The 24,480-nt window shown below is 48.4% G+C and overlaps 2 protein-coding genes across 4 annotated transcripts in view; both read left to right on the top strand.

The window, feature by feature from the left end:
* On the top strand, positions 1-20,662 carry tfap4 (transcription factor AP-4 (activating enhancer binding protein 4)). Of its 2 annotated transcripts, XM_086001015.1 has the most exons (7): positions 1-532; positions 7,921-8,086; positions 15,891-15,989; positions 17,055-17,225; positions 17,635-17,778; positions 18,477-18,644; positions 19,924-20,662. In XM_086001015.1, the coding sequence occupies exons 1-7, from the start codon at positions 246-248 to the stop codon at positions 20,098-20,100; spliced, it is 1,212 nt and encodes a 403-aa protein (XP_085857141.1). In that variant the 5' UTR covers positions 1-245; the 3' UTR covers positions 20,101-20,662. The 2 variants fall into 2 exon arrangements, with proteins under 2 accessions (XP_085857141.1, XP_085857142.1); XM_086001016.1 differs by lacking the exon at positions 17,635-17,778 and having other exon boundaries at positions 7-532.
* A 3,186-nt stretch (positions 20,663-23,848) lies between these two features.
* Positions 23,849-24,480, top strand: part of srlb (sarcalumenin b) — a 124,777-nt gene continuing 124,145 nt past the window's right edge. The window contains exon 1 of one of the 2 annotated variants that reach the window (XM_086001013.1): positions 23,849-23,949. In XM_086001013.1, the coding sequence (XP_085857139.1) occupies positions 23,892-23,949 (58 nt within the window). In that variant the 5' untranslated portion in view covers positions 23,849-23,891. The remainder of the gene's footprint in view (positions 23,950-24,480) is intronic. The other variant, XM_086001012.1, reaches the window with a different exon arrangement.

The following is a 24,480-nucleotide window of genomic DNA, read 5'->3' as shown; positions in this document are numbered from 1 at the left end:
AGCTGTTGCTTTTCCTCTCAGCTTTGCCAACCCGTCAGCTGATGAGCCGCTTCACCCCACACACAAACACACGTAGTGGCGTATGCAGAAACATCCTCCTTCTGTAACTAACCATTGCCAATTTCTTCTTCTCCCATTTTACCCCAAGTGTATCCCTCTTCCCCCTTTGCGACAAACGCGTCCCGGCCGCCGGCTGCACCCTGTCCGGGGGCTCGGTGGGGACGGGGGAATAGTCCTTTGTTTACATGCAATCCCGGTCCCGGCGGAAGGAGGCGGCGGTGCTGCGAAAGCACCAGCTGTTTCCCGCCATTTACAACCATCTGATAGAGCGATCAGCTGGAAACACACACACACACACACACACACACAGAGCCTGCACTCAGCCAGCCTTTTATTTAACACAATTATTATTTTTGGACAATTTTTTTCTCCAGGTGCAAGACATGGAATATTTCGTGGTGCCGACTCAAAAGGTACCTTCATTCCAGGATTTCAGGAAGAGTGAGAAAGAAGTGATAGGAGGTCTCTGTAGGTGTGTACTTTTCTCTTACCCCTTTTTATATGTATATATATATATCATTTTCTTTTGCTACTAACAAACACGGCTCCATCTGCTGTCTGCATGGAAGAGCTTTCAGACCCCCGGGAGGGAGAGGGGAACACGGCGGCGGAGGCTGCGCTGCTTTGCAGCGTGTGGGCTGAGTGACGGGGCTGCAGCGGGCAGGGAGGGTTACACGTGGATTCGGGGTTTGGAACGCGGCGGCTCCAGGGCAACGTTCTAAAGTGGAATGGATACATTCGGAGGTTCCAAACAGATCCACGTGGGAAGCGCTGCAGCCACGCTGCCCGGGGCGAGATGGATTTGGGGGGGTTAAGGGGTTGGTGCACCCACTTCACGGCCACCGATCACGATCGTACCCCCACCTCTCCCCGCAACGGGATTCCAAACAATCCCCCTCCCCTCCTCCTCGCCCCGGGGGCGCACGTGGGTCTGGTCACTTTCCGGGTGTAGTCTGCGGGCGAGCGGTCGGGTAAAATTTAAAAGGCCTACAAGGAGCGGGTGTCGAAAGGATCCTCCTGCCGGCTCTTCAGGGGCGGTGTGAGGCGCTGATCTGCTCCTCCTTCACCCCCCGGGCTCGGGCGGAGGACGAGGCCAAGCGGCGCTTCGGGCCTGCCTGCTTCTCCGCAGCGCAGCTGGAGTTACCAGGCGTAGGGCATGCCGGGAGCTGTAGTCCATCTTGACGTCGCCAGCAATTCTGGGAGTTGTAGTTCCGTATTAAAAACTGAACCGACTCTCCGCCAAGGAACCCAGCACATTCAGGCCAATCTGACATGTCCACTCTTAGACAATGCAAAGTCTTACAAATTATACAAATATGGATTCAATTTAAAAAAAGACTTGAATATACTGGGTGCGGGATTTTCCTCAGTCAATGCCACTTACTGGGTTACGAATGTCATCTCATCTGGGGGGACCAGCATTTACACTCAGTCACTACCATAGACACTCAAACTCAATGTAACTACCCGATTTCATAGAATCTACAGCACAGAAACAGGCCAGTCGGCCCAACTGGTCTATGCGAGTGTTTATACTCCACAGGTACTCTGGATTTTTTCCCCTCTATACCCTTCTCCCTCATGTATGCATCAAGCCTCTTAAATGCACCAATGCTACCTGATTCACACTAATACAACACTGTAAAAGGAGCTTTACTCCATATCGAACCTGTGCTGTACCTGCCCTGGGAGTGTTTGATCGGACAGTGTAGAGTGAGCTTTACCACGGATGTTGCCTGACCTGCTGAGTTTTTCCAGCATTTTCTGTTTTTTTGGATTTCCAGCATCTGCAGTATTTTGCTATCGTGCTGTACCTGCCCTGGGAGTGTTTGATGGGACAGTGTGGAGGGAGCTTTATTCTGTATCTAACCCATGCTGCACCTGCCCTGGGAGTGTTTGATGGGACAGTGTGGAGGGATCTTTACTCTGTATCTAACCCGTGCTGTACCAAACCTGGGAGTGTTCGATGGGACAGTGTAGAGGGAGCTTTACTCTATCTAACCTGTGCTGTACCTGCTGTTAGATCCGTGGTTCAGTGGATAAATAATCACACGGATGCTGTACATAAACAAATAACAGGTCTTTACTGGAGGAGGGTAATCTCTAGACTGGGGTACAGAGGCATGCGCACAGCTTATATACCGGTGTGGTCACTGCCGGTACTACAGTATACAGGAGCTGTAAAAAGTAGTTCTGACTTACAGCACATACACTACAATTCCTCCCTTTTTAGATTAATAATACCCCCTTAATATTCAAATAACAATTACATTTTTACATGTACATTCAATAACAAAAGTCCATTTATAGATTCAGTCTTTGGGGCGGCTTCCTGACCCTTTCGGGATAGCGCCTTTCCGGAGGTTCTTGTTCTTGGTGCAGAGGCGATTCTGACCCCCTTTCATCGGGTAGTTCATCGGGTTCCACTGCTACTGGGTCTGAAGTAGATACTACCGGTATGTCGGGTTCATCCCCAGGTACTCGAGACATGGGGTTGACGCATTCCTGTGATGCTAAGATCTGATCGACGTGGCGTCTCACAATGTTCTCCCCGACATCCATTGTGTACATTAATGGCCCCTGCCTTGTACATATCGTTCCGGGTTGCCACTTCTCTGTTCGATAGTCCCGGGCCAAGACTGGTTGCCCTACATTGAAGCTCCTTGTCGGCTTCTCGTTGATATGCTGGAATTGTTTGTCCTCAACATTTCTTCGCACATTTGGTCTGAGCAAGTCCAGACGAGATCTCAACCTTCGGTTAAAGAACATCATGGCCGGGGTCTGGTTGGTAACTGCATGTGTCGCGTTTCGGTAGGCTAATAAGAAATTGTCCATCTTATGCTGTAGTGGAATTTCCTCGTCGCACATGGCCTTTATCGCCTTCTTAAAGGTTTGTACGAACCTCTCAGCCAATCCATTGGTGGCTGGATGATACGGGGCGGATGTGTAATGCCTTACCCCATTCCTTTTCATGAATTTTTGGAACTCGTCGGACACAAACTGTGGTCCATTATCAGAGCAGATCTGCTCTGGCAACCCGTTTCTGGCAAATATGGTCCGTAGGACTGCAATCGTTTTCTCTGTAGTGGTTGAAGACATCTTTATCACCTCAGGCCACTTTGAATGAGCATCCACTGCTATTAAGAACATTGAGTCCATGAATGGACCAGCGAAATCAATGTGCACCCGTTGCCATGGAGAGGAGGGCCACTCCCATGGGTGTAGAGGGGCATGTAGTGGTGCATTTTGGACCTTCGGGCATCCTAAGCAGCTCTTAGTTAGGTCTTCGATTTGTTGATCAATTCCCGGCCACCACACATAAGCCCTGGCTAGACTTTTCATTTTCACTCCCCCCAGATGACCTTCATGTAGCTCATTTAGCACTCTCTCCCTTAACTTGGGTGGAATCACCACTCTGGATCCACACATCACTGTCCCCTGGCATACTGACAGCTGTTCTCTTCTGGATGAGAATGCTGGCAACAGTGAGTCGCCATGTGCTGGCCATCCCCTCACCGTCAATTCATATACCCGTGACAGCGTCGGATCATTGCGGGTCTCCTTCTCTATATCCGCGTTTGTTACTGGCAATCGTTCAATTATCGACGAATAAACTATCTCGATAGGGTCCACAGCTGGTGCTTCCTCCACAGTAGGCAGTGGCAGGCGCGATAGCCCATCAGCGTTCCCATGCTGTCTCGTGCCTTTATATTCTATTTCATATTGATTCGCCCCTAGAAACAGGGACCATCTTTGTAACCGCTGTGCAGTCATTACTGGCACGCCCTTCTTAGGATTAAAGATGGAGACAAGTGGTTGGTGGTCAGTCAGGAAGGTGAACTTCTGTCCATGCAGATAGTGGTTGAATTTTTTTACTCCCCATACTAGGCTGAGGGCCTCCCTGTCAATCTGGGCGTAGTTGCGCTCGGCTGAGGTTAGTGACCGAGACGCAAAGGCTACTGGCCTCTCCAACCCGTCTGGGAATTTGTGCGACAGCACCGCTCCAATGCCGTAGGGTGATCCATCACATGCCAAACGAATTGGTAGTGCTGGGTTGAAATGGGCCAACACCTCTTTTGATGTGATCAATTCTTTACACTTCTGGAAAGCTCGTCTACGTTCGTCATCCCACTTCCATGGTACCCCTGTTTGCAGTAGGGTGTTCACAAATTTGGTAAGAACTTGTGGTAATAGTTTACCAGCCCAAGGAACGACCTCAGTTGTGACACATTTTCCGGTGCTGGAGCCTTGACTACTGCCTCTATCTTGTCAGGGGACTTATGTAACCCCTCTTCATTGATGACGTGGCCGCAATACGAGATCTGTTTCTGGAAAAACTCGCACTTGTGGCGATTAGCTCGTAGCCCATATTCCTTTAATCTGGCGAGCACCTTCTCCAAGTTAGCGAGGTGATCACCGTCATTTTCGCCCGTGACCAAGATGTCGTCCAAATAACACTGGGTCCCTGGAATCCCTTGCAGGACCTGATCCATCGCCCTTTGCCAGATAGCCGGAGCCGAGGCTACTCCAAACACCAGCCGGTTGTATTGATAGAGACCTTTATGGGTGTTGATCGTAAGGTAATGTTTCGAAGCTTCTTCTACCTCCATTTGCAAGTACGCCTGGGCTAGATCAATTTTGGTGAAGCGTTTACCACCAGATAGCGAGGCGAAAATATCCTCAATTCGTGGAAGCGGATATTGCACCGTGTGAAGGACTGGGTTCACTGTCACCTTAAAATCCCCACAGATGCGGACCTTCTTTGGTTCCCCAGGCGTATTACTCAACGACCTCTTCATTACAGGAACGATGGGTGTAGCCCACTCGCTCCAGTCCACTTTGGACAGTACTCCTGAACGTTCCAACCCTTCCAGCTCTGCTTCAACCGCTGGTCTGATCGCATAAGGCACTGGTCTGGCCTTCAGAAACTTTGGGCTTGCATTATCCTCTATTTTAATTGTTGCTGTTATTCCTTTTAGTGTTCCTAGTCCCTCCTGGAACACTTCTTTTGCGTCAGTTAGCATTTTTGACAGTCGTCCAGGTGTGACGTCGTCATCCTTTTTGGCCTCCACCTTCAGTGCCTGTATGGAATGCCAATCTAAATGTATCTTCCGGATCCATTCACGTCCTAGCAGTGGTGGTCCTCCATTTGGCAATACATATATATCCATTTTAGGTATTTCCTGACCTTTATATGTCACTTTCACCCTTATTTTTCCTTTGGGGTAGACTTTTTGCCCCGTATACGTCTTCAAGACAATCTCTGTAGCTTTCAAGGGTATGTGTGAAAATAGCCGCTTGTAGTCTCTTTGATTTATGACTGTTAGAGCTGACCCTGTGTCCAATTCCATTTCCACTTGGACTCCGTCTATCTTGAGTGTAACCCAGATAGTCTGGTGATCCTCCATTTTGGTTACATTATGTAGTTTCAGACAACCCAGCTCCTTGCTTCCGGAGTCTGTGTCACTTTTCTGTTCGTCTGAACCACTGTCCATCACCTGGTATACCTTTTTGTACTTCTCCTGTGGAGATTTCTTACTGTTGGTTTTCTTCCCAGACCTGCAGACTCTTGCTATTAGATTTCGCAGTAACCCATAAGTTTTTGCACCCATGGAATTTAACAGAACCAGTGCTTTATTGGCATCTGGCACTTCATTCGCCCTGCAGTACACCTCAATACGTTCCACATATGTCGCCCAATCTTCGACTTCATTGTCGAACGTAGAGATACTGCCACTCTTCGGCATCCTTGGTTGTGCGTTAACTATCACCAATGGCGCCTCCCGCGCTGCCCCTTCTTCTCCGCTGGCACAAAATGGCGTCTCCCGCGCTTTCCTTCCTTCCCGTGCTCGCCCGTCTTCTCCGCTGCGGCTTCGCAAAATGGCGTCTCCTGCGCTCTTCCTTCTCCGCGGCTCAATGGCGCCTCCCGCGCTCTCCCTGATTCTCCGCGGCTCAATGGCGTCTCCCGCGCTCTCCCTGCTTCTCCGCGGTTCAATGGCGTCTCCCCTTGCTTCGCTCCGCGGACCCTGATCAGCCCGTGATCCCTGGCTGTGCTCTGCGCGTTCTTCTCTGGATATTTGTCGACAGCACTCAGTCTAGAACCCGGCTGTTTCTTACCCTCTCTCCGGTTTGCAGTATTTTTCCTCGACGCCGCTCGGTGATCAACCCCCGGCTGCGCCCTGCTCTCTTCACCCTCTTTCTTACCCCGTCGACGCTGCTCGGCTCTCTCTCTCTGCCGTCGGTCGGCTCCAGCCGCCGCTGCTCGGGAAGGGTCTGCTCTGGACCTGTCGTCGGTCTCTTACTGCTCGTTGTGGCTGGGGAACCAAGCCCGGCTCTCCACAGCCTTCCCAGCGAAGTTGGATCTCTGCCTGACTGCTGGGCGGTTGCTCGCGGTTGACGCCCGTGTTCCGGGAGTCGACTATTTTTTTTGTTTTTTTTGTTTTGTGTTGCAGGTAGATTCGCATCGACACTCGTCGCCACTGTTAGATCCGTGGTTCAGTGGATAAATAATCACACGGATGCTGTACATAAACAAATAACAGGTCTTTACTGGAGGAGGGTAATCTCTAGACTGGGGTACAGAGGCATGCGCACAGCTTATATACCGGTGTGGTCACTGCCGGTACTACAGTATACAGGAGCTGTAAAAAGTAGTTCTGACTTAAAGCACATACACTACACCTGCCCTGGGAGTGTTTGATGGAGCAGTGTAGAGGGGTGTAGACTCTGGTTAGCCGTGTTCACTGGAACCCTGAGCGCGGGCTCCGTAAAAGTTATTTATAAATGTTTTTCTATGATATACATTTTCAAACGGTATTTGGCGACCGCGACCGTATGGTATTTGCTGACTATACATTGAAAGGGTTAAGTGAACAGACTGGGGTGATTTAATCGTCGTTTAGTCAGGAAATTCTGCAGTTGAAAAGTACTTGTCAATTTCAGGCTGAATTTCTGAAGCTGCCAGTATTAAAAAACTGGCTTTTTGTAACATTGCTTTTACATTAAAAAAAAATAGATAGATCTACTTAATATAATTGAGATCCTACTTCTGCGTGCTCTTCCTGTTAACAGTTTCCATTGTAAATTCCTGTGCCACAATTATAGTGGAAAGCTGCCTGTGCAGAATGTGCCTCACCGTTACTGCACCCTACCGTGGAGGTATTGCAGCACCAGCATAGGCAGGAGGGTGTAATTACAGCCCGACCAGTTCATACAGGCAGCTTTCATTATAAATCTGGACACAGAAATTAATAATGGAGATACAAAGATGAGGGCTGAATTATATCTCAATCTAATTATCCCAGTCCTCTGGATCTTCACTCCCTAGTGTGATCATATTTTGATTATTGTATCATTATTGATTTTGCATGGGGAAATGTGACCCAACAGGGCAGCTGACGGATCAGCTCCTGCCTGAGCAATGAGTGTCGGCAACCTATTCATCCATGGGGGGCATTACAACCTCGCCAGCTCTTATCCTCGCCCAACGTTCACACGTATGGATTTTCCAGCAGGGGGGCCCACTGGTTGGCGAACAAAGCGGGAACCTGTGCTGGTTCCTTGCTTGGGTTCAGACCAGTAGGCTCTGTGGTGCAGTGGCTCCGATTGGACTCGGTACCTCCGAGTTTGGGAGCAGAAGGCCAGTCATGGTCCAGTGACTCCTGCTAGAAGCTGTTTATAGTATGTGGGCATCAGCTGAGAGTGGGATCGGACAAAGCCGCGATGCCCCATGTTGTCAAACAGCCCACCAAAACGTTGTTATTTGTGAGTAACGGTCATTCGAGTGAGGTACCGCAGCAGGAATTATTGGAAAGTAAATTGGGGTGGATAGAGTTCTAAACGCCTTGATATTTTTTCCAGCTTGGCTAATATCCCACTGACCCAGGAGTCACAAAGAGACCAGGAGAGGAGGATACGGAGAGAGATCGCCAACAGCAACGAGCGGCGCCGAATGCAAAGCATCAACGCTGGGTTCCAGTCCCTGAAAACACTGATACCGCACACAGATGGCGAGAAGCTCAGCAAGGTCAGGCACGAACTGGTACTCGCCCGACATGTACAGGTGTACGGTTTCCAGCAGGGGGCAGTTGGGAGGGCACTGGAGCATTTAGAGCAATCGCTCAGAGCGGGGGTTATGACACTTGGAATTGGGGGGGAGGGTAAGGGAGGTAAACATCACTTGGAATCGGGGGGATTACATCACTTGGAATCAGGGGATCACATCACTTGGAATCGGTGGGATTACATCACTTGGAATCGGGGGGGATTACATCACTTGGAATCGGGGGGATTACATCACTTGGAATCGGGGGGGGTTTACATCACTTGGAATCGGGGAATTACATCATTTGAAATCGGTGGGATTACATCACTTGGAATCGGGGGGCATTACATCACTTGGAATCGGGAGGATTACATCACTTGGAATCGGGGGGCATTACATCACTTGGAATCGGGGGGATTACATCACTTGGAATCGGGGGGATTACATCACTTGGAATCGGGGGGATTACATCACTTGGAATCGGAGGGATTACATCACTTGGAATCAGGGGGATTACATCACTTGGAATCGTGGGGATTACATCACTTGGAATCGTGGGGATTACATCACTTGGAATCGGAGGATTACATCACTTGGAATCGGGGGGATTACATCACTTGGAATCGGGGGATTACATCACTTGGAATCGGAGGGATTACATCACTTGGAATCGGGGGATTACATCACTTGGAATCGGGGGATTACATCACTTGGAATCGGGGGGAGGATTACATCACTTGGAATCGGGGGGATTACATCACTTGGAATCGGGGGGGGGTTACATCACTTGGAATCGGGGAATTACATCACTTGAAATCGGTGGGATTACATCACTTGGAATCGGGGGATTACATCACTTGAAATCGGTGGGATTACATCACTTGGAATCGGGGGATTACATCACTTGGAATCGGGGGGAGGATTACATCACTTGGAATCGGGGGATTACATCACTTGGAATCGGTGGGGATTACATCACTTGGAATCGGGGGGTTACATCACTTGGAATCGGGGGATTACATCACTTGGAATCGGAGGGATTACATCACTTGGAATCGTGGGGATTACATCACTTGGAATCGTGGGGATTACATCACTTGGAATCGGGGGGATTACATCACTTGGAATCAGAGGATTACATCAGTTGGAATCGGAGGCATTACATCACTTGGAATTGGGGGGAATTACATCACTTGGAATCGGGGGGATTACATCACTTGGAATCGGGGGGATTACATCAGTTGGAATCGGAGGGATTACAGCACTTGGAATCGGGGGGCATTACATCACTTGGAATCGGGGGGGATTACATCATTTGGATTCGGGGGGATTACATCACTTGGAATCGGGGGGGGTTTACATCACTTGGAATCGGGGAATTACATCATTTGAAATCGGTGGGATTACATCACTTCGAATCGGGGGGGATAACATCACTTGGAATCGGGTGGATTACATCACTTGGAATCGGGGGGCATTACATCACTTGGAATCGGGGGGGATTACATCACTTGGAATCGGGGGATTACATCACTTGGAATCGGGGGATTACATCACTTGGAATCCGGGGATTACATCACTTGGAATTGGGGGGGATTACATCACTTGGAATCGGGGCATTACATCACTTGGAATCGGGGGATTACATCACTTGGAATCGGGGGGATTACATCACTTGGAATCGTGGGGATTACATCACTTGGAATCGGGGGGATTACATAACTTGTAATCAGGGGGGATTACATCACTTGGAATCGGGGGGGATTACATCACTTGGAATCGGGGGATTACATCACTTGAAATCGGGGGGGATTACATCACTAGGAATCGGATTACATCATTTGCAATCGGCGGGGGGGAGGATTACATCACTTGGAATGGGGGGGATTACATCACTTGGAATCGGGGGGATTACATCACTTGGAATCGGGGGGAGTTTACATCACTTGGAATCGGGGAATTACATCACTTGAAATCGGTGGGATTACATCACTTGGAATCGGGGGATTACATCACTTGGAATCGGAGGGATTACATCACTTGGAATCGTGGGGATTACATCACTTGGAATCGTGGGGATTACATCACTTGGAATCAGAGGATTACATCAGTTGGAATCGGAGGCATTACATCACTTGGAATTGGGGGGAATTACATCACTTGGAATCGGGGGGATTACATCACTAGGAATCGGGGGGATTACATCAGTTGGAATCGGAGGGATTACAGCACTTGGAATCGGGGGGCATTACATCACTTGGAATCGGGGGGGATTACATCATTTGGATTCGGGGGGATTGCATCACTTGGAATCGGGGGGGGTTTACATCACTTGGAATCGGGGAATTACATCATTTGAAATCGGTGGGATTACATCACTTCGAATCGGGGGGGATAACATCACTTGGAATCGGGTGGATTACATCACTTGGAATCGGGGGGCATTACATCACTTGGAATCGGGGGGGATTACATCACTTGGAATCGGGGGATTACATCACTTGGAATCGGGTGGATTACATCACTTGGAATCGGGATGCATTACATCACTTGGAATCGGGGGGGATTACATCACTTGGAATCGGGGGATTACATCACTTGGAATCGGGGGGATTACATCACTAGGAATCGGGGGATTACATCATTTGCAATCGGGGGAGGAGCACATCACTTGGAATCGGGGGGATTACATCACTTGGAATCGGGGGTATTACATCACTTGGAATCGGGGGGGTTACATCACTTGGAATCCGGGGATTACATCACTTGGAATTGGGGGGGTTACATCACTTGGAATCGGGGGATTACATCACTTGGACTCGGGGGGGATTACATCACTTGGAATCGGGGGATTACATCACTTGGAATCGGGGGGATTACATCACTTGGAATCGTGGGGGTTACATCACTTGGAATCGGGGGGATTACATCACTTGGAATCGTGAGGATTACATCACTTGGAATCGGGGGGATTACATCACTTGGACTCGGGGGTTTACATCACTTGGAATCGGGGGATTACATCACTTGGAATCGGGGGATTACATCACTTGGAATCGGGGAATTACATCACTTGGAATCGGGGGGGTTTACATCACTTGGAATCGGTGGGATTGCATCACTTGGAATCGGGGGGGATTGCATCACTTGGAATCGGGGGGGATTATGTCACTTGCAATCGGGGGGGTGCGGTTACGTCACTTGGAATCGGGGGGGATTACGTCAGTTGGAATCGGGGATTACATCACTTGCAATCGGGGGGATTACATCACTTGGAATCGGGGGATTACATCACTTGGAATCGTGGGGATTACATCACTTGGAATCGGGGGGATTACATCACTTGGACTCGGGGGTTTACATCACTTGGAATCGGGGGATTACATCACTTGGAATCGGAGGGGATTACATCACTTGGAATCGGGGGGGTTTACATCACTTGGAATCGGTGGGATTACATCACTTGGAATCGGGGGGGATTGCATCACTTGGAATCGGGGGGGATTGCATCACTTGGAATCGGGGGGGATTATGTCACTTGCAATCGGGGGGGTGCGGTTACGTCACTTGGAATCGGGGGGGATTACGTCAGTTGGAATCGGGGATTACATCACTTGGAATCGGGGGGATTACATCACTTGGAATCGGGGGATTACATCACTTGGAATCGGGGGGGATTACATCACTTGGAATCGGGGATTTACATCACTTGGAATCGGGGGATTACATCACTTGGAATCGGGGGGAGTACATCACTTGGAATCGGAGGGATTACATCACTTAGATTCGGGTGGATTACATAACTTGTAATCGGGGGATTACATCACTTGGAATCGGGGGGGGTTACATCATTTGGAATCGGGGGATTACATCACTTGGAATCGGGGGATTACATCACTAGGAATCGGGGGGGATTACATCATTTGCAATCGGGGGAGGATTACATCACTTGGAATCGGGGGGATTACATCACTTGGAATCGGGGGGGATTACATCACTTGGAATCGGGTGGATTACATCACTTGGAATCTGGGGGATTACATCACTTGGAATCGGAGGGATTACATCACTTGGAATCGGGGGGGATTACATCATTTGCAATCGGGGGAGGATTACATCACTTGGAATCGGGGGGATTACATCACTTGGAATCGGGGGGGATTACATCACTTGGAATCGGGGGGATTACATCACTTGGAATCGGGTGGATTACATCACTTGGAATCGGGGGGATTACATCACTTGGAATCTGGGGGATTACATCACTTGGAATCGGAGGGATTACATCACTTGGAATCGGGGGGGATTACATCACTTGGAATCGGGGGGATTACATCACTTGGAATCGGGTGGATTACATCACTTGGAATCGGGGGGATTACATCACTTGGAATCGGAGGGGATTACATCACTTGGAATCGGGGGATTACGTCACTTGGAATCGGGGGGGATTACGTCAGTTGGAATCGGGGATTACATCACTTGGAATCGGGGGGATTACATCACTTGGAATCGGGGGATTACATCACTTGGAATCGGGGGGGGGTTTACATCACTTGGAATCGGGGGGATTACATCACTTGGAATCGGGGGGGATTACGTCACTTGGATTCGGGGGGGATTACATCACTTGGAATCGGGGGATTACATCACTTGGAATCGGGGGGATTACATCACTTGGAATCGGGTGGATTACATCACTTGGAATCGGGGGGCATTACATCACTTGGAATCGAGGGGGGGTTTACATCACTTGGAATCGGGGAATTACATCATTTGAAATCGGGTGGATTACATCACTTGGAATCGGGGGGCATTACATCACTTGGAATCGGGGGGATTACATCACTTGGAATCGGGGGATTACATCACTATGAATCGGGGGATTACATAACTTGTAATCAGGGGGGATTACATCACTTGGAATCGGGGGGCATTACATCACTTGGAATCGGGGGATTACATAACTTGTAATCGGGGGATTACATCACTTGGAATCGGGGGGATTACATCACTTGGAATCGGGGGGATTACATCACTTGGAATCGGTGGATTACATAACTTGTAATCGGGGGATTACATCACTTGGAATCGGGGGGATTACATCACTTGGAATCGGGGGGATTACATCACTTGGAATCGGTGGATTACATAACTTGTAATCGGGGGATTACATCACTTGGAATCGGGGGGATTACATCACTTGGAATCGGGGGATTACATCACTGAATCGGGGGATTACATAACTTGTAATCAGGGGGGATTACATAACTTGGAATCGGGGGGCATTACATCACTTGGAATCGGGGGGATTATATCACTTGGAATCGGGGGGATTACATCACTTGGAATCGGTGGATTACATAACTTGTAAACGGGGGATTACATCACTTGGAATCGGGGGGCATAACATCACTTGGAATCGGGGGATTACATCACTTGGAATCGGGGGATTACATAACTTGTAATCGGGGGATTACATCACATGGAATCGGGGGGATTACATCACTTGGAATCGGGGGGATTACATCACTTGGAATCAGTGGATTACATCACTTGGAATTGGGGGATTACATCACATGGAATCGGGGGGGATTACATCACTTGGAATCGGGGGGATTACATCACTTGGAATCGGTGGATTACATCACTTGGAATTGGGGGATTACATCACATGGAATCGGGGGGGGATTACATCACATGGAATCGGGGGGATTACATCACTTGGAATCGGGGGGGATTACATCACTTGGAATCGGGGGGATTACATCACTTCGAATCGGGGATTACATCACTTGGAATCGGGGGGATTACATCACTTGGAATCAGGAGATTACATCACTTGGAATCGGGGGATTACATCACTTGGAATCGGGGGATTACATCACTTGTATAATCGGGTGGATTACATCACTTGGAATCGATGGGATTGCGTCACTTGGAATCGGGGGGATTACATCACTTAGAATCGGGGGGATTACATCACTTAGAATCGGGGGGATTACATCACTTCGAATCGGGGCTTACATCACTTGGAATCGGGGGGGATTACATCACTTCGAATCGGGGCTTACATCACTTGGAATCGGGGGGGATTACATCACTTGGAATCGGGGGATTACATCACTTGGAATTGGGGGGATTACATCACTAGGAATCGGGAGATTACATCACTTGGAATCGGGGGGGGATTACATCACTTGGAATCGGGGGGATTACATCACTTGGAATTGGGGGATTACAACACTTGGAAACAGGGGGATTACACCACTTGGAATCAGGGGGATTACATCACTTGGAATCAGGGGGGATTACATCACTTGGCATCGGGGGGATTACATCACTTGGAATTGGGGGATTACATCACTTGGAATCGGGGGGGATTACATCACTTGGAATTGGGGGATTACAACACTTGGAAACGGGGATTATGTCACCTGGAATCGGGGGGATTGCGTCACTTGGAATCGGGGAATTACATCACTTGGGATCGGGGGGGATTACATGACTTGCAATCGGGGTGGGGATTACATCACTTGGAATCGGGGGATTACATGACTTGGAATTGGCGGATTACATCACTTGGAATCGGGGGATTACATGACTTGGAATTGACGGATTACATCACTTGGAATCGGTGGATTACATCACTTGGAATCGGTGGATTACATCACTTGGAATTGGGGGATTACATCACTTGGAATCGGGGGGGATTACATCACTTGATATCGGGGGATTACATCACTTGCAATCGGGTTGATTACATCACTTGGAATCGGGGGATTACATCCCTTGGAATCGGGGGATTACATGACTTGGAATCGGGGGATTACATCACTTGGAATCGGGGGGATTACATCACTTGGAATCGGGGGATTACATCACTTGGAATTAGGGGGGATTACATCACTTGGAATCGGGGGGGATTACATCACTTGGAATCGGGGGGATTACCTCACTTGGAATCGGGGGGGGATTACATCACTTGGAATCGGGGGGGATTACATCACTTGGAATCGGGGGATTACATCACTTGGAATCGGGGGATTACATCACTTGGAATCGGGGGGATTACATCACTTGGAATCAGGGGGGATTACATCACTTGGAATCGGGGGGGATTACATCACTTGGAATTGGGGGATTACCTCACTTGGAATTGGGGGGGGATTACATCACTTGGAATCAGGGGGGATTACATCACTTGGAATCGGGGGATTACATCACTTGGAATCGGGGGGGGATTACATCACTTGGAATCGGGGGATTACATCACTTGGAATTGGGGGGATTACATCACTTGGAATCGGGGGATTACATCACTTGGAATCGGGGGGATTACATCACTTGGAATCGGGGGATTACATCACTTGGAATCGGGGGGGATTACATCACTTGGAATTGGGGGGATTACATCACTTGGAAACAGGGGGATTATGTCACCTGGAATCGGGGGGATTACATCACTTGGAATCGGGGGGATTACATTACTTGGAATCGGGTGGATTACATCACTTGGAATCGGTGGGGATTACATCACTTGGAATCGGGGGGAATTACATCACTTGGAATCGAGAGAATATTACATCACTTGGAATGGGGCTGGGGGTGGTTTGATAAATTCTCACTTGCCTTAACATCAATTTGTGTTGTGTGTTAATCATGTTTAACTGGACAATCAGTGGCTTTGAGCAGTGAGAGGGAATCAGTCCAGTTGGATGTGCAGATCTGTGCAGCCAGTGCTGTCAACTCCTGTTCATGCTCCTGTTCTTTCTCTTCCTTGCAGGCGGCCATTTTGCAGCAAACGGCAGAATATATCTTTTCACTCGAGCAAGAAAAAACCCGACTACTTCAACAGAACTCACAGCTGAAGCGTTTCATTCAGGTGGGCACCGCGCCCGGGTTTGGGTCGGGGGTTGGTGTGTGGCTGCTGCCTGTTTTCCCAGGACACCAGTTGAGCATGGCTGTAACAAATGCCCCTTCATTCACCAGCATTGTTGCTGGGCACAGCTGTGGCAGGTTGAAGGTGTGCTTGGGTGCCTAGGTCGATCTGGGGGCGGTACAGTTTGGTTAAGGTCTTGCTGATCGTGGTGCTTGCTAAGTGGCCTCCTTGTGGAGGGCACATGCCCCCTCTGGACAGCAAGGGGAGTGGGCAGAGGAGCAGCAGCCTGGATAGGAGGGGGTGGACAACCCATTGCCAGTTGCAAGACACGTTTGTGCCTCATTGACATGGGAGTCTTCAAGCAGCTGCTGCATCAACAGTCCTGTAATATCGGCATGTACGACGACTATAGTTGACCATAACGTTAATGAAAATGCATTGTGTGAGTGCTGAGTGCTCTTTGGTGTCAGTATGTTACATAGGAACAGGAGGAGACCATTCAGCCCCTGGAGCCTGTTCTGCCATTCAATTCGACCATGGCTGACCTGTACCTCAAACCATTTTCCCACTTTATGCTCCGTATCCCTTACTCAACAAAATCTTTTGATCTCGGTCTTGAATGGGGTGCTGGCAGGTGCATGTAATGAGCAATTAGATTCCGTGTGAGGCGTTTAACAGCGATTGCACGTACGGACTAAGTGTGAAGGGACACTTCAGTGTGGTCACTGTTGTAATGTAGGGAAATGTGCAGCAGCCAATTTCTGTTTTTAGTGATGCTGGTTGAGGGATAAATATTGGCCAGGACATCAGGGAGATCTCCCCTACTGTCTCATCCAAAAGACGGCACCTCTGACAGTGTAGCACCCCCTCAGTACTGCACTAGAGCGTCAGCCTGGATTTTGCGATCAAGTCTCTGGAGTGAGACTTAAACCCATGCATGACCTTCTGACTCCGAGGCTGACTTGGCTCAGTGGTAGCACCCTCGCCTCGGAGTCAGAGTTTAGTCTGTAATCACGCCTGGATTAACTGTCACAATGTTTAATGGAGCTTTGTCTTTGTGCCTTCCAGGAGTACAGTGGCTCCTCCCCCAAGCGGAGACGGGCAGAGGATAAGGACGAAGGGATTGGCTCCCCAGATGTCTGGGAGGATGAGAAGCTGGAGGACCTGAAGCGGGAGATGATCGAACTGCGGCAGCAGCTGGACAAGGAGCGTTCGGTCAGAATGATGCTGGAGGAACAGGTTGGTGTGCACTTGCTTTGATGCTCATTCACGGATGACAGCAGCACCGGGTGTAGTACTAAGGAACGCAGACCAGAAGGTCCCAGATTTGATCTCGGGGCCAAGCTAGCTGATCACAGTTAGCTTCAGTACCCTGCATTAGGGAGAGGGGGAAGCATGATCTGAGTGCTGGATCGCTATCCGGGGAGCAATGCTGGAACATGTCGGCGTGTGGATGTTGGGCGGGGGCAGGTCAAGCTTGGCAGCGATGCCTCTCATAGCCGAATAGCCCACGGACACTGACTGGGCACGCACAGGCCACCTGAGCAAGGTATGGTAGAGTAGCTGGCACTTGTACAGCAGTGTCCTGTCAAGAAGTGCGGCGCGCCCCACTATCCCGCAGAGACTGACAAGGTGCGTCTGTTGGCAGGTTTGCTCGCTGGATGCCCACATGTACCCCGAAAAGCTAAAGGCCATCGCGCAACACATGCAGCTGCAGCAACAGCACCAGGAGCAGTCCAGGATCCTTCAACGGGAGGAGCACCGGGAGCCCGAGCCCCATCTTGTGACGCAGGTCAGCACTTGCCTCCCAGGGCCTGCACCCCACCACCTGCAGTAAGATGCTGTGTTATTTTAGACTAATAGTGAAAGAACTGGCACGCGAAGCAAAAGAACCGGGGCAAGTGTATCTCTAATCTCCATGCAGATCCTGAGCTGAGCCACGCTGAGTAAGGGAGCTGTGTTTTGCCCTGTCCAAAATCAGGTGGAGGATGGGGGTGGGGATTTAGGCATCAGGTCTGGCCAATCATAATTGTTAATTTAGAGGATATTTCTATTTGTGAGGGAGTCCAAAACTAGGGGTCATAAATATTAGATAGTTAGATGAAGTAAAGTGGGAGGAGGAGTGTGGAGCATAAATACCGGCATAGAACTGTTGGGTCGCATGGCCTGTTTCTGTGCTATACATTCTATCTAATTTATTGGATTTTAACCGTTACAGGATTCTCAATCCAAAGAGTACAGGGTTACCCATCCAGTGCTCAAACTATGAATGCTCAGCAACACCATTAATTTAATATCACATAAGGGTGATGCCTGTTTTAGAATCAAAACCCAATGGAGTCTCGATTATCTACCCAACAGGGTCATCACTGCCTAAGAGTGAGCTTTCAGCCACTGTCAGCTGTGGGCCTCTGCAAAAGGTTAGTGAGCAACACTTGGTTAACTTGTAACGACCGTTCTTCTTTTCCTCCCTCTGTTGTTATCTTTCAGCTCCTGCCAGCGCATATCTCTCCAGCATCGACCCACCATCCCACTGTCATAGTGCAGACTCCGCCACCACCGGCTTCACACCAAGTCACCGTGGTGACAATGGGACCGTCCTCGGTCATCAACAGCTCCTCCACTACATCAAGACAGAACTTAGACACCATCGTGCAGGTAAGGCTGCTGCCCTGATGGCTGTGACTCGCTTGGGCTGCCAGCAGCCCTCTAGTATTTCAGGAACAGAAGGAGGCCATTCAGCCCCTCAAGCCTTTTCCACCATTCAGTTAGATCATAGCTGATCTGTAGCTTAACTCCATCTAGCTGCCATTGCTCCATATCCTTTGATACTCTTACCCAACAAAAATCTATTGATCTCAGTCTTGAAAGCTTCAATTGCCCCCCAGCATCAACATCCTTTTAGGGGAGAGGGTTCCAGATTTCCACTACCCTTTGTGTGAAAACATCCTCCCTGATTTCACTCTTGAGTGACCTAGCTCTAATTTGAAGATTTTGCCCCCTTGTTCTGGTTTCCCCCACCAGAGGAAGTTGTTCCACTGTATCTATCTGAACAAATCCCTTTATCATGTTAAACACATCAATCAGATCACCCCTCAATTTTCTAAACTCAAGGGAATGCAAGCCAAGTTTATGTATCCTGTCCTGATAATTTAACCCGCTGCACCCCCTTCAAGGCCAATATATCTTTCCTGAGGTGTGGTGCCCAAAACTGAACGCAGTTACTCCAGATGGAGTCTGACCAAGGCTCTATACAACTGAAGTATCACGTTCTCATTTTTGTATCCAGACCCCTTGATACTTTTTGATCACTTTGTGTACCTGTCCACTAGCTTTTAGTGATTTGTGTACATGGACACCTAAATCCCTTTGCTCCTCCACAGTTCCGAGTCTCACACCATTAAGAAAATATTCCGATTTGTCTTTCTTGGATCCAAAGTGGATGGCCTCACACTTCCCCATGTTGAACTCTATCTGCCACAGTTTTGCCCACTTACTTAACCTGTCTATGTCCCTTTGTAACTTCGTACTCCCATCTACACAACTTACTGTGCCCCCTAACTGTGTAGAGAGGGAGCCCTGGCTGGCTTTCTCTCATCCAGTCCAGGGATATGAGGCTGTCATTATAATGTCACCATTGGCTGAAAGTAGCCAACTGTATGGATTAGGGGGGGTCACTGAGTAACCATTACAAGCGGGGTTCCTGCCTGATTGTTGCTCTCCCCAGCCTAGGGGCACTGAGACCAACTGTGACACACCAAGTAAGACCAGCTGACTTGATACAGCCTCAGGTTACTGAGGCACTCGCCAGTAATTTACCCACTAAGCCATCCTGGGGAGCTTTGGTAGGATTTCTTTCTGCGTCACATAATCATCCTTGTGCCTCTCCCTTCCCCCGTAGTTTGACTAACACTGAGTTTCTTTTTTTAAATCACAGGCGATCCAGCACATTGAAGGGACACAAGCGAAGCAGGAAGAGGAGCAGCGACGAGTGGTCATTGTCCAGTCCGCCCGGGCTTGGTCTGACACCGAATCAGACAGGGAGGAGAGTGAAGCGATGGAAACAATGGCCCTGGGCGAGGAGAAGGGGCCCGCGGAGAGGGATCTCCCATGACACTAGAACTGCGCCAGGCCAGGATCGATCCAAACGGCATTCCCCGTGTTTTTCTCGGAAAAAGAAAAGTTGGGGTCTCTTTTGGACCTTTCCAATACTGTAAACAGTCTCAGCCTGGAGTGACACAGGCTATCGAAATCTGGACCATACCAGAAGGAATCGCAAAATCCTTTCTTGCGCTCACGACTACCTTGGAATCCATAGCTGAAGTGTTGCTGAAGGACATTTTAGTGTTCTTTTATTTTTTTATGTTGGGGGGGGGGGATTTCAAGCACTTACCAATTTGTTCAGTCCAGTGGGGGCACCTCCTCCCAGTGCGACTGTGGACCCCACTTCTGTAATCGCCCCCCTTTCTTGTACTGATGTAGTTGAGTTTTTTAAGCAGTGTCCTTTTCATATAGTTAGTTTGTTGGTTCCTCCCATCTCTCCCTGTATCCGTATTCGAGTTTTATGTTGAGACGAGGTTTATGTTCATGGAAAAACTATTATATTTTGTTAAGAAAGTGGAAAAAAAGGCACCCGCCTTGCAAAGAGAGAAATAAAGTTTGTACTTTTTTTTTAATATGCTTTTTTTTGTGTGTGTTTATATATGTGGGTGCAAGTGTGTGCGTGCAAATACACATCGGAGTAGAATAGATCAGAAGAGCATTTACAAATTAGGGACAATGGGGGTAATTTTGACTTTTTGCTAGTGTAAAATGGGTGATAGCGAATCAGCAGCCCGTTTTACATCTCTCCCCAATTTTACTATCGTTGACGCCAGGGTTCCTGCTCCTGAATTAACTGCTCAGAGACTCCTGCTGGAAGTTGCACCGATGTGGACAGGATCGGGGTTTGGGTGTGATGCCACCTGTGGGGATAGTGGCTGCCCGTTCAACTGTACCCAACATAAAAACAACTTGCATTTATATAGCACCTTTAATGTGGTAAAATGTCCCAAGGCGCTTCACAGGAGCATTAACAGATAAAATTTGACACCGAGCCACATAAGGAGACATTGGGACAAAGAAGTAGGTTTTAAGGAGCATCTTATAGGAGGAGAGAGAGGCGGAGAGATTTAGGGAGGGAATTCCAGAGTTTAGGCCATGGCAGCTGAAGGCACGGCCGACAATGGTGGAATGATGAAAATCTGGATTGCATTAGAGCCCACAATTGGAGGAACGTAGAGATCTAGGAGATTTGTAGAGCTGGAGGAGGTTACAGGATGGGCGAGGCCATTTGAACACGAGGGTGCAAATTTTAAATTTGAGGTGTTGCTGGACCAAGAGCCAATATAGATCAGCGAGCACAGGGGTGATCAGAAAAGAAAATACAAAAAAAACAAAAAGCAGAGAAAATGCAAGGAATTAAAAATCTAGCCCTTTTCTCAACTGATAGAATAGGCCACAGCCTCTTTTAAAGGGGGTGAGGGGGGCAGGGCAGGCAACAGGTCACATGGCTCCTTCCTTTGGCTTGTGGCAGCATGTGATTGGTCAGACAGCGCCAGAGAGGGCTCTATTTTAAAAATGTCAATCCTGTGTCATGGGTATGATGAACAACAGCATCCGCTGCTATTTATGTGGTGCTAAGCCCCTCTGGCACTGCTCTCTGCAAATACATCTGCCATTTCCAGCAGCAGGTGCCCCTGTTCGATGGAAAGCCAGTCCCTTCCCTGCATGTCAGCAACAGCAGGAGAAGATTAATCCCCCCGAGGCTGCACAGGAATGTCTGGGCTGTGGGTGAAGCAGGAGCCCAGGCCCCCCCACCCACTTGGAGCAATTTCAGTCACAGCCAGCAGCTAGTGCAAGAGCAAGGTGTCAAAGGAGAGGGGGAAGCTTACACTGTGATGCATGCACGCCAACCAACACCGGGTCAAAGGTTGGCAAGCTCCCATACTATCCAAATACTAATAACTGGAAAATTCAGATATTCATTTAAAAAAGCACACAGGCAGGTTTTGCTTTGAAGGATCACTGACTCCCGTCGCAATAGTAGCCCCCTATCCCCTGCACCCACAGCTTTTAGGGACAGTCCTGTCATGAGGGACTGTATGATGGTGCATTGAATATCGGATAACTTATTGCAAGTTTTCTTACCAATTTTCTCCCTTCCCAAGAGGCTGACTCCCGCCGGGGTACGGATGCTGGCTATTCATTCTTTAGCTTTAAGCCTCAACAGCGATTGTTGGTGGGCTTTTCCACGGCAGAGGGCATCACATACGAGCCACTTGCAATCCTCACCCAACAATGCACACTTCCCAACAGGGGATCCTGGCTGATTTTCTTTTCCAGTTGCAGGGGATGTGTACTGCCACCAACCGCTATCCTGGCTGAGATTGGCTAACTCAGCACAGACAGTCAATCAAACCAGGGAGGACAATCCTCATCTTTACTGCTTCCAACTACACTAGGCACTGTCTTTTGCTACTGGGCTATCAGAGTTTTGATAGTTTCTCCAATTGAACTAATTCCCGGGTATCTATTATTTTCTATATATAAACCACCCGAACCCCTCGATTAGATTCCAGCCTGTAACTCACTCCCAGGTATCTGTTATTCTATATATAAACCACCCGAACCCCTCAATTAGATTCCAGCCTGTAACTCACTCCCGGGTATCTGTTATTCTATATATAAACCTCCCGAACCGCTCGATTAGATTCCAGCCTGTTACTCACTCCCGGGTATCTGTTATTCTATATATAAACCACCCGAACCCCTCAATTAGATTCAGTCTGTTACTCACTCCAGGGTATCTGTTATTCTATATATAAACCACCCGAACCCCTCGATTAGATTCCAGCCTGTTACTCACTCCTGGGTATCTGTTATTCTATATATATAAACGACCCGAACGCCTCGATTAGATTCCAGCCTGTTAGTCACTCCAGGGTACCTGTTATTCTATATATATAAACCCCCCTGAATCCCTTGATTAGATTCCAGCCTGTAACTCACTCCAGAGTACCTGTTATTCTATATATAAACCACCCGAGCCCCTCGATTAGATTCCATCCTGTTGCTCACTCCCGGGTTTCGGATATATATTCTATATCTAAACCACCTGAACCCCTGATAGAGACAGAAAGTGATAGGGCGTTAGAGAGAAAAAAATAGAGCAAGACATATAGAGCGAGATAAACAGAGACCAAGTGCTGGAGGGAGACTGAGGAAGAAAGACAGAAGGAGAGAAAGAGAGGAGCTGACAATGACCCCAGTATAGCGGAGAGCAGTCAGACTAAGACCGTGCTTACTTCAGGATCTATCTTGCAGGTTAAAGCCTGCTGTCCAGTGACAGGCAGAAGAGACATCTAAAGGTGGTTAAAAATCTGCCTGGGTTTCAGATATTTAATTTCCCAATAGTAAAATATTAAAATATTTCATACGAGCAAAATTCTGTGGAAATTGTGATCTTGCACAAATGTGTTGCTCACTCTTAGGAAGTTCCTTTGTTCACTGTTTTAAAGAAGGTGTTTAAAATAACATCGCTGTTAAAATTGTAGATGGACTTTGTTGCACGTTCAGACGAAAGTATAATTTCTGAATTCTTAAAACTCTGAGGCTGAAGGATATAATGGGTAGTTTTAATATTAAACGTTCACAATCAAACCTTCCAGCACTGGCTCGTGCACAGTGCAAAGAGCGTAAAACAACAGCTGATGTCGGTCAGTGATGTTCAAAGATCTCCTACCAAATGGCAATTGTCATCATGGACTCCTAACCTTTGATTCTTCCTTTTAAGGTCACCCTCTGACCTCTGACCTTCTCCCCTATATATTACTGCTCGCTGGCAGATTGCTCCTGACAGTCAAAATGAAGGGACTGGTCTCATTCAGTATCTTCCTCTCTCTGCTGGTCTTTGTGACGACAGGTAAGTCCATCTTTTTAACTCATAGGTAGGTTGACAGAGTTATCTGGGCTAGCTTCTCTTATCTTTGCATTGTGGCTCAATGTCATGGTATCTGCAAACTGGCAACTTTAAAGTTCATTTGAATGAAGAGTCTGGATTCAGAGGCAGCAGAGTGAAGAGCAGCAGCTGGAAATATTAGCCAGCAAATGGTTCTGTAAAAACACATTTAGTGGGGGACTGCTGAAATCTTTAAAGCTCAGCTCAGTATTACAGCCTGAGCTCATTAGTTTGGGAATTAAAAGCTTTTTCTTGTGTCCCGCCCCTCTGCTTAAATAAATGGTGCCAGGCTGCAAAACCGTGACGGGAGAGTTTGTAAAAGTAGAAAATGAAAGATTGAGCTGGGTGACTGTAATTCTAGAACATACTGTGTGGAACTTAAAAAGGGTCCTTTTTTACTAATATCCTGCAGTAAATATAAAAGTTAGTTTTTTTGGGGGGGAGGGGCGAGGGGTAGGGGACTGTTCGAGTTACCCTTGTGCGCCCTTGGGTTAA

The sequence above is a fragment of the Somniosus microcephalus genome, chromosome 11, assembly GCF_052327205.1.
Source record: "Somniosus microcephalus isolate GS21.2 chromosome 11, FLI_Smic_1.0, whole genome shotgun sequence".
Classification (NCBI taxonomy): Eukaryota; Metazoa; Chordata; class Chondrichthyes; order Squaliformes; family Somniosidae; genus Somniosus; species Somniosus microcephalus.
Note: the sequence above shows the minus strand (reverse complement) of the source record. Positions and strands in the feature narration are given on the sequence as shown.

Bases quoted from the DNA above. Each gene is read 5' to 3' on its own strand.
- tfap4 (XM_086001015.1), top strand. From the start codon at position 246: ATGCAATCCCGGTCCCGGCGGAAGGAGGCGGCGGTGCTGCGAAAGCAC. The intron at 533-7,920 runs GTGTGTACTTTT...TATTTTTTCCAG, and splicing joins GTGATAGGAGGTCTCTGTAG to CTTGGCTAATATCCCACTGA. The intron at 17,226-17,634 runs GTTGGTGTGCAC...GTCTGTTGGCAG, and splicing joins GAATGATGCTGGAGGAACAG to GTTTGCTCGCTGGATGCCCA.